At 42.5% G+C, this 10,328-nt stretch overlaps 1 protein-coding gene and 1 long non-coding RNA gene across 3 annotated transcripts in view; one reads left to right on the top strand and one right to left on the bottom strand.

The window, feature by feature from the left end:
* The window catches only part of NMRK2 (nicotinamide riboside kinase 2), a 7,139-nt gene extending 5,913 nt beyond the window's left edge, over nucleotides 1–1,226 (bottom strand). Inside the window, exon 1 of the mRNA XM_014962280.1 lies at nucleotides 1,033–1,226. Coding sequence (XP_014817766.1) covers nucleotides 1,033–1,058 — 26 coding nt within the window. The 5' untranslated portion in view covers nucleotides 1,059–1,226. The remainder of the gene's footprint in view (nucleotides 1–1,032) is intronic.
* Nucleotides 1,227–1,560: 334 nt separating this feature from the next.
* The window catches only part of LOC106900269, a 46,802-nt gene continuing 38,034 nt past the window's right edge, over nucleotides 1,561–10,328 (top strand). For both annotated transcript variants that reach the window (XR_001414128.1, XR_001414127.1), the window contains exons 1-4: nucleotides 1,561–1,995; nucleotides 5,026–5,095; nucleotides 6,114–6,368; nucleotides 6,890–7,077. This is a non-coding gene — a long non-coding RNA (uncharacterized LOC106900269). The remainder of the gene's footprint in view (nucleotides 1,996–5,025; nucleotides 5,096–6,113; nucleotides 6,369–6,889; nucleotides 7,078–10,328) is intronic.

The following is a 10,328-nucleotide window of genomic DNA, read 5'->3' as shown; positions in this document are numbered from 1 at the left end:
GCGCGGCTTCCCGCGCGCGCTCTAAGGCCGGGCTGAGGGAGGACGGGGCAGCGCCGCCATCTCGGCTCACCTCAGAGCCGCCTCTGCTACCCCCAAACCCGACCGAGCCGCGGGGAAGGAGCCCGGCGGGCAGCTGCTCAATATGGAGGAGGCTGCGCGGCTCCAGCCGCTCGCCCTCCTCCTCCTCTCCCGGCGCCCTGTCAGGCCCCGCCGGGGTTCGGCGGCGGCCGCCGGCTCCTCTCCCCGCCGGGGCCTGGCAGGGAGCTGGCAGCTTCCCAGGCGGACTGAAAACGCGCCCTTACCCGCGCTCGTTGCCCTAAACCACCCGCAGAGAAGCCACCCTGTGAAAGTAAGGCCGGCCAAGAGTGCTTTTTAAATACACCTTAACTATGAATGAGGGAAGCCCGGTCTTTTCTCAGAGAACGATTCAGCTTTCCTTGTACCTGCAAGGCCCGAGAAATCCCCCCCTACAAAGGTGGTCAATTCTAAGGGTATTTATTTCTAATTTTTTATTCAAAGGCTATACAAGTCTCAGGTTGTTTCTAGCCCTCTTTCTGAGCCCAGGCGCTGCTGCCCTGTCCCTGCGCCCACAGCCCCACTCCCAGAACCCTCAAGGCTGGGGCAAATAAAAGCTTTTTAAAGCTTTTTATACAACCCTCATCTTACTTAAACTTTTTTTCCCCTCTCTGCATTTCAGAGCTTTGGAAAGCGTGTGTTAAAAACTTTTTTTTTTTCACAGCTTAGGCACACCACCCCCACTATCTGACTTCTAAAATGATTTGTAATATTTTAATTTTTTTTCCTGTTTCAGCATACCTCCTCTTAACACTATAGAAGTGCTAAAAGTTTGATGCGTGCCACCCTGCAGAGCTCTGAATTAAGTGAGAGCAACACAAATTAAGACCTTCTAAGTCGCATCTTTCTTTGGAATGCTGTAATGTTATTTTAGAGGTCGGCTGTATCATCTAGACATAAGTCATCTTAGATACAACAATTAAAAAAAAAGGGTATGGAATATTAACAGGAACTTACCCTCCGATGCCTATGATGTATTTCATCTCTGCAGAGTTGCCTCCTTAGCAGGAATGCGGTGAGAAAAAATAAATAAATAACAAAAAAACCTGCAAAAAACCCTTAGAAAAGCTAAAATGGCTTCTCAGGGAAGCAAACCGCCACTTGATCCTTTTCCCCCCCTCTATTCCTCCCGGCTCCACTCTACCCCCTGCTATTTCATTGAGGGAAAAGGCGGGTTTGTCCATAATTTATAGCCCCCCGGGCAGTGCCCTCCCCCCGAGTCCCCGCCCCGCGGCGGATGGAGGAGCCCTGTGACTATCATGAGCCCCCGATGTCACATTTTCGGGCCGGGTTTGGCCGTGTCCCCTTCCCCCCCGTCGCCCCCCCGGCCGGGTCAGGCCGCACCTGTTCCCGCACTCCTCGCCGACCCCCGCCCGCTGCCACCCCCTATAAATAGCTTTTTTGGCACCCTCTTCCTTTGCCTAAATTAGTAATAGGGGAGGTGGAAATGTCACCCCTTTCTGCAGTCCCTTTGGGAGGGCTGGAGAAGGCAGGGAGGTGCGCGAGGACATCTCATTAAGTGCCTTTTTTTTTCATATTTTTTTTTTTTCCTTGAAGTCAGACAAACTCCCTCTTTCCCTCCCTTTTTTTTCATCAATTCCTATTTATTTGAATTTCCTCTTACTTATTTGAAATGCATCCAGGAATGCCATGAGAAGGATTTTTTTTTTCTCTGAACTTCTAACAGGGGAGGCAAAGAATATAAATTTCATTTTTTTATTTTTACTTCCTTTAGCGAGGCTGTTCAGAGAAAGGAATATGCAGAGACTGAGTGAATCCATTTAATACATTTGGATCATTATCTTTTGAACCTTTAGGAGGAACTTTATCCTTTATATGTGGACACAAAGTCATAAAATATTACCTTTCCACAGGGCCTCCCTCTCCACTGTTTATTCGTGTAAAGTAGCACTTTTTAAGGTAAGTTAACTATAGCTGGGACTCTGCCTAGAGTAAATACCTTTCACCATGATTAAGTTTTTTGGAACCTGTGCTTTAATTTTATTTTTTTTCAGGTGCTTCTAAAATCAGGGCTGTCTTGAGAGATGTTGGGTGAAGGCAGTTAACAACAGCTCCATTTTTTCAGATGAGCATGATGTGAAGTATGTAGTATGTATTTTTAAATATCTTGTCAGATAGAGCTTAAATCAGCCAAACCACTGTGTCCCTTTGGTGCCTTTTAATAAAATCAGTGTATGGAAGTATTAAAAAGCATATGTAAGGGTTCTTTGTCCTACAGTGATTTGTAAAGTAATTATAAAGAACCTTAGTGAGGTAGATCCCTAGGTGTGTGGTGTCTCATCTGTTTTCTTTACACTTTTGGAGCCTGCAGAGCTGGTCCTGGCATTGTGCTCTTGCACGGACAGAGGTCCGTGTGGCACGAGGCGAGCGCTGATGCAGGGCTGCCCCTGCCTGAAGGTGAATGGCAGGGGGTGATTCTCACCCTGCTCAGAGGAGCAGGCGGACTCTGCTTCTATTCTAGTTTTTTTTCCAAACTGCCTCCATCACTTTCTCCCTGGCTGCAAAGTATTGTCCCAGCATGTTATGGATACCTTTTCCCCAAATTAGGTAGTTTTTTGCCATCATTCAGTTTAATTAAAAACAACTACTCCCAAACTGTATTTAACTTGATTTTTTCTGCTACTATTTAAGGCCTGAAGAAGGGGTTTGTGGTCTAAAATCTTGTCTCACCCCAGCTATGGCTGTTGATCTAATAAAAGATGTTACTTTTCCTTACAAAGCTATTTTATGCTCATCAACCTTGAGGTCAAGGCCCAGCGCTTTGATAAAATGAGCTGATTGTGAATAACCATGGACTGCAAATTAGAAGATTGTTAGGTGTCTGGGGTGTAAGATTTTGCAAGTCTTGAAGTGAAGGTACTGGAGACAAGAAAATAAAACGGTTTTAAGACAGAACCTGGTGAATTTATGAGTGGCATTGTAACAAATGGTCTTTTTCCACTGTATTATGCTGTCTGAATTATGTGTTTAATGAATAGATCTCAGCTATTGTTGTCATTGTAATTATTATTTATGGTCAACATGAGCACACTATTTGATTGCTCCTGAAGATATCACTTGCAAATCAGACTTTACTCATCATTTCCAAGGTCGCAATGTAAAATGATCGCTCCAGAGAAATTTGGAGCAGGAATTCTTGCATATGAATGAGATGTGATTCAGGGCAGTTTGATTTCCAGCAGCTCCATGGCTTCCAGCACAGTCTCCACACCAGCCCCTCAGCTGGTGTAAATTGTCATTGTGCACTCAAGAGGAGCAATGCTAATTTCCACCAACTGAAAGTTTGACCTCAGATTATCTTTCTGCTCAATTTTTTCATGCCCTTCACTGTGTTTCTCTCCTGTCCGTGAGCAGGAAGGTGTCTCGGTTAAAAAAAAAAAAATTGTATGTTACTTCAGTGCTTATTTTACCACGTTTGACCTTACATGCCAGAAAAAAACCAGGCAGCTCAGAAGTTGTATGGAAGTTAGGGGAGGATGCTGGTCTCAGCTGCCTCTGATCTGGTCCTTGTTTCATTGGAGTCATGCTAATCCAAATATTTTTGGAACGTGCTCTCCTCGTGCTGAGTGGAAATTGCATTCTGCCCTGTTGGATCCATGAATGTGAATGTGCTTCAGAAATGCAGGTTGGGTTTCTGCATTGAAAAAATGAATATTTGGCCTAAGATGTGTCGAAAGAAGCAATGCATTTTGAGTACAGACAGCAAACAAAAAATAACTGTGGCAGGAGCAGTGGCAGTTTTTAGTATTTGGCTGCGTTGTTTGGGATCAGTGAATTCCAGAACAGTGAAGTCCCACTATCTCTATAAAGAAGGCCAAAACTCTGGGTTTCTTTTTCGGAAAACCAGAGGAATGCAGGACAGAAGGCATGGGGTTTTTTGGTGTTTTGATTTCGGTTGGTTGTTTTTTTTTAAGCTCACAGTTGCACATCTTCTTCCTGTAGCCCTCACTGTAAACCTCATGCTTTAAAGCTTTTCCTCATGGTCCCTCAGTTCTCCTGTGGATATGTCCGGCTTTTCCAGAGTTTGTTTTTGAACTACTAGATGTGGTTTTTTCTATCACCCCTATTCTTACTCACGCACTGACCATCCAGGGAAATCGTATTCACCCATATAATTCAAATTCTCAGATTCCTGCCTTGCCCCAGCCTTGCTGTTCCTTTAGGTTGTAGCATGTGCCTGCCTGTCTTTGGTGACCTCTGGCATTTCAGCTGTCTGCTTCCCCGAGGACAAAAAAAAAAAACCCTGGACAAAAAGACTGTCTGAAATGAATGGTGACAGTTACACTTCCCAGCTACAACAAACTTTACCCAAGCCGTAAAAATATGTCTATGCAAATGCCAAGTGTTCATAAATGCTTTTTTTAGCAAGTTGTGTTAGCCACTTTTCTCAGTGAGCTATGTGTCAGTCATCTGAAACTTCCTTTTTTTGGGGGCTTGTTTATCCTGCAGATACGTTATCTACTCAACACTTTACTAATACAAATACCATTCAACAGGGTGCTTCAATCAGAGATAGAAAATGTTCCCTCTCTTTGCATTATTTTTAGAATACAAATGTTTACTAAAAGCTTAATATTAATCTTCTTTGTTAAAACTAAGATAAATTTGGCAGGAGCCAGTTTAATATTTGTGGAGCCACGATGATATCATTTCCCAGGGACAGTTTAGTTTCTGTGTGTCCACTGACCTTTCTGTGGCAGAATATGACTCACTTATTCTAAAGCTTAAATTAAGATTTTAAATCCTTCACTAATCATAAGACATGGTTTATAGTATGAGCAAGGTTATGCCAAGGTTCCTTCCGCTGGAGCCCTGTAGGAGGGGAGCGTTGGATGGGACGACACACAAATTAGGGAAAGAACAGGCAAAGGAATGAGATTAATTTGCACTCGTGAATTTTTAAATCATGGGTTTGTTTATTCTTTCCAGAGAGAGTCTTTCTCCCAGGCTTTGGAGGCTGCTCGTGTCTCAAAACCTGTCATACTCCCTCCGGAGGAAGGTAGGCTTTTATTTTAAACAAAAATGAGGGAAAGAACATAAACAGAACAGCACTTCACCGTTAACTGCCAGGAACTAGAACAGCTAATAGTAAGGAATATTAGGCTAGTAGAATAACAAGCTTAAATAGTATAATGCTTAACTAGCTGGCATCTTTTCACAGCAGTAACGGAGTGGCTCGAGGCCAGGAGCTGCCACCATCAGAGGGGATATTTTCTGCTGCAGCTGATCCCATGGCTGCTGTCGGTGGCAGAAGGTCTGCAGTCCTGAGCAGGGACAGACGTGTAGACAGGTCAAGCTCTGAGAACTTAGACATGATGGGATGGGACTGGGGAGAAGCAGCTGTGCACGCAAGGAAAATACAGATGAGAACGTTTCAATATACCATTACTTTGGGGATGTGGGATTAACCCCGAAAAATATTCTAGAGGAAAGGAAAAGTGATGGGGTCTGACTGAAAAAACAGGAGGGTAAATGTAAAAGGGATAGATTAAAAGATAATCTGAAGTGAAGACTGTGAGGGAAGGGAAACCTGGACTGAAGAAGTCCAAACAGAGATGGAGAAATTATTCTAAACTCTCAGTTCCTGCAGTATCAGGTTCAGTAGTTGTTTCCCTCTCCACACTGTGCTTCCCAAACTTTTCCTGATGGAGCCCTTTGGAGCTGTGCTGCAAGAAGGGATCCTCTTTGGATTTCAGTGGTCTACACAAGGAATTTTTTTCATGAGATTAGTGGATACAGAGGCAAAAAGGAGTAAGATATACAAGAAATGCTTATATTTTGTGTCTGTGTGGTGCCAAGTAACAATTGCAGTAATTCCAGGAATAATTTTTTAAACAGATGCCAGACATTTCCAGTGCCATTTGACAACTGGTGTATGTTTATAGATGTGTGACATATTTAAATTAGTTAATCCTGGCCTGTGTGTTACTATACATTGTATAGTCAGTAGGAATGAATTAGAATAGTTTTTTAAAAGTAATAGAATGCCAGTTTTTACTCTCTGATTTATATTCTAGGAGAGATCATGTCTCATCTGGCTCCCCACTCAGTTGAATCTTTTGGGCGATGTGGATGGTACTGATGGATGAGAAGAGAGGAAGAAAGCAAAGCCTGAGGGAGGTTTGGAAAATTAAGCAGGCTGGAGGACGAATGAGGCATGAAATAAATGTTCAAGCTTTTCTTAGCGAACAGCAAGGAAGCTGAGCTATAAGGCATGTTGTTAATGTGTGATGATTCACCCAGCACTCCAAAATATTCTGACAGTTTTTCAGGTGTGTTTGACAGACTCTTCAAAATCAGTCTGAATAGGTAATACACAGACAATAAAGGGAAGCTTTCCTTCTCTTGCTGTTAAAAGTTCATTCTTGCCCATGCTGCTTCGTTCCAAAGTTGGTAGGGCCAAGCCAGCTCTCAGCAGGTGGATTTTGAGGCTTTCCCGTGTTCTGTCCCTTCTGCCCTGTTGCCTGTGACATTCCCAGGCTACAATCCTCCTGCTCCACCTGCCTGTAGGAGAAACTCTCTATCCCAACAGGATTTCATGAGGGGAAATAGAGAAGCCTTTTGTATTGGTATAATTGATAAAAAGAAGCCTCAAGAGAGCAAAGAATTCATCTGGGGTTGGGCAGAGGAGAAAGAAAGGCAACCACAGGGTTCCTGCTTTTTAGCTTCTGTGTGGTGTTTGTCCCTACCATGTGGTGTGTGGGGTGCATTTCTGGGTCAATTGTCTCCTTTAAATGTTTCTACCAATTCTAAATGTTACCGAAGATTTTTCTGCTCTCTTCTGCATTCTTAGCATTACACTCAGCGTCTTTCTGACCCTTTCTCCTGCACCATTCTGGTTACTGTGAAGTGCTTCTGTGTGGTCCCTTGTCAGAACATCACGGAGCACTTGAATCCTGTGTCACCCAGACATACGGGACGAGGCGTGTTCTGGACTTCAGCCTCTCAGCCTTGAAAGCCATTTACCACAGTTTACAATGGGTAATTTGTCCTCTGAGTTATTTTGGCTTCAATTTGGATTATTTTGAGTTCTGTTTTAAAGAAATGGTGAATATCAGTTCTGATCCTCATATAGGATATATGCATTTTTTTATATATATAGTGTATACTCTACTATACACAATTTCTTCAGACAATGTTAAAGAAAAATCAGGGTGCTTCAGTGTGTGGCAGTTGCTTCCCCAGATACAATCCTATGCTAAAAGATAATTAAGTACTCTCAGCTGGGTGTGCAGGGCTAACACTTGATATGTATTTTAGAAAGAAAATGCTCTAACTGGAAGACAAGTTCATGAATGCACATTTCTCTTCTATTCTTTGAGGTTTTCTCCTGTTTGATGCTGTTAATACCTGTGTACTCTTCACTTTCAGCTGTACTGAGTAAGGTCGTTGCTGTGTCAGGAGCAGAGCTCATGCTGCCTCTCTGTGCTCCCCTCAGCTGCCTTGGCTCAGAGGGAGCTGAAAAAAAGGACAAACTGTTCCCTTCCCAAGGAGCAAACTGCCACAGAGGTGGCATGCAGGTGTGGGATCCAAAGTGGAGGGCAGAACAACTACCTCATGTTTTCTGGAGTTAGTGCTCTCTTGGTGTTGGTCCTTGATCTTGTTTCAGGGCCAGCGAGATGCCCGGGGCTGGACTGTTCCTGCCACGGCTGCAGAGTGCCAGGAGGAGCTGGCAGCCCTGTTCTGCCCCCAAGTTGGTTCCAGTAATAGAGGAAGGTCGTTTCTTAGCTCCACCTGAGCCAAACTGAGGATGGGGTTGGTTCTGCTCGGCCACCTCAAGGGCTAGGGACTGATTCCATTCAGAGCTGGCTGTAGGATGGATGGGCTGAATCATCCTTTGGAGGATGGTGCCTTTTCTACCTATTGCCCAGGGCCCACTGCAGTGACTGACAAACTCAGGCTGTATGTGGAACTCAAAGATTTGGGGAGTCCTGTGCAGGGAGATGATCTTTACTGAATAAATTCAGTTTTTGCGGAGGCATTTTATAGAAATCTGTAGGTCTCTTGGTAGATTTCCTGGTGTGACTAACATTTTGTAAGACTATTTTTGTTGTTAAAGACAAACAGACAGAAAAAAGAATACTGATCTTTAATTTTAGTCAAAACTTGAGACAGCAACACCATACACAGACCACTTATTTTCATTATCAGTTTTATTTTGTTTGTTTTGGGTTGTTTTTTTTTTGTAATGTGTTAAAACTTGGTCACACACTGTGTTCATACTGAAATTTCCCATGCTAAGTGCCTCAGGCTAAGGGTTTTTGATAAGGTTTTGCTAAAATAAATTGGGTGCTTGATATTAGGAGTCTAGCAAAAACTCTGATTCGATTATAGATCTGTACAATTAATTTATTTTTAGTTTCCTTTGGAAAAAAAATAATCCACAAAACCAGACACACCCAACAAACTACATTAGAAGAATTTTAGGACTGCAAAATTAACGTACTTATGGGCTGGGTGCCCTGTGCAAAAGAATATTTTCCATTTATCAAGTAATTAAGGACTGTGTTGTAACACACAAACAGAAAGCCTTTAAATTCTTAAAATGGACTTTAAAAATGTTCCTTCGAATGGATCTTTGTGGATGTAATCTTTTCAGAGAGGCTACATTTGGAATTTAGAACATAGTTCAGAGTGGTAGAATTATTAATAATTTACCTTGACTTATTTGACTGCAGGATGATGTGCTAATAACAATAAAACCACAAGAAATAAGGGAATAGATATTTTTGGCATTTAAAGAATGAAAAAAATGTTAAAATGAAGTAATATGATGCAAGAACACCAGTCTTTTGTCTGGTGTGAGGAGGTACCTGGATTTGGGAGACTACTTGAGGCAGGACGGGGACACTGAGAAGAGAAGCAGGTTGATTTTGCTGCTGTGCACTAGCTTATGATAACACGAGGAGTCAAAGTCTTTACATTCAAGCCCGGTCAGTCTGTATCTGAAGTGCTCCCAGAATTGTTTTATCTCAGACCTATGTTCTGAGCACCTATTAGTGACATTGTGCAATCCCTGCCTGTAATTTCTCTTTTCTTTCCATTCCAGGTACAAAATTTTGTTCTTACAGCTGGTGTTTGGGCATTATTATCTTTTATCTGGAGGCTGAGTCGCCCTTTGTGACTCTTCTCTGATGTACTAAAAAAAATACAACCAATCTAAAATGAAGTTTAACTGGAATGTATTGGCTTTCTCTGCGGCTTTAAATCTCAGAACTCAGCTCTTCAGCTCGCATTCCCCTGTTAATCTCCAGTCTGATGTTCCTCAGGCAAACTGACTGCTTTTGATCACATTAGATCAGTCACATAATGCACACGTGGGAGAAAAGATTCCCACTTGGGTGACAGTTTTTTCACAACTCCTGGGACAGCGGAGATTTCAGTACTGAGAAGGCGTGAGAAAATACTGACTTTTCATTCAAACTGCCAAAGCGAGGTCTGGGTGGAAAGTGATTTTGTCAAAAGCTTTTTTATTTAAAAAAATAAATCATGCAATGCAGTGATGTTATGTTTTTTTAGTGCCTTAAAATTAAAGCTGATTGTGGAGTAGATGTGAGAGCCAGCATGCAATTCAGGTGGGTTTTAGGCATCTAATACAAAAAAAAATGAGCCATGAAAATAAACTGTGCAGTTGATGGAGAGTTTATAGCGTCTAAACTTCCATTAGAAAGATTGCCAAAAAATTTAACCTGACGTTCTGCTATTGATCTTAATCACAGCTGCCACCATCTTGGTTAAAAGGACTAGAAACAAACTTGGATCATAGACCCAGTCAAGAAAAGTGCGGTGTCCCAGCTTTTATATCCTCTGAAAGGCCTTGCATGGTGTCTCTGGAGCAGTGCTGACCCATCCCAAACCGAGGTTTGTGGATACTTGCCTAAGAAAAATTTAGCACAGGTAAATAAAGTGGTGGCAAGAGCAGTAAACACATAATCTTTAACTTCACTCTCCCCTTCTGTCAAAACTCCTCAAACAGACAATGTATTGATATGTTTAAAGGATTCTGGGTTGGTTTTTTTTTGAGTGTCCCTCTTTTCTCTCTTTCAAACGGCAGCCACTTCGCTGCAGAGGTCTTTTAAAAATGTCTGATCTAGGGAACATTCAGAGCTTTCAGAGACTGCTAAATGAAAACACTAATATAAAATCACAATCAGTCAAGTAGAGGAATGGCTAATGGAGAACTACAGTGAAGGCTGATCAAAGGGTATGTTTTCTTTTGAGAAGGACATCTT

This window comes from Calidris pugnax, unplaced genomic scaffold (assembly GCF_001431845.1).
Source record: "Calidris pugnax isolate Ruff unplaced genomic scaffold, ASM143184v1 scaffold757, whole genome shotgun sequence".
NCBI classification, from domain to species: Eukaryota; Metazoa; Chordata; class Aves; order Charadriiformes; family Scolopacidae; genus Calidris; species Calidris pugnax.
This window is presented reverse-complemented; position numbering and strand designations above follow the sequence as displayed.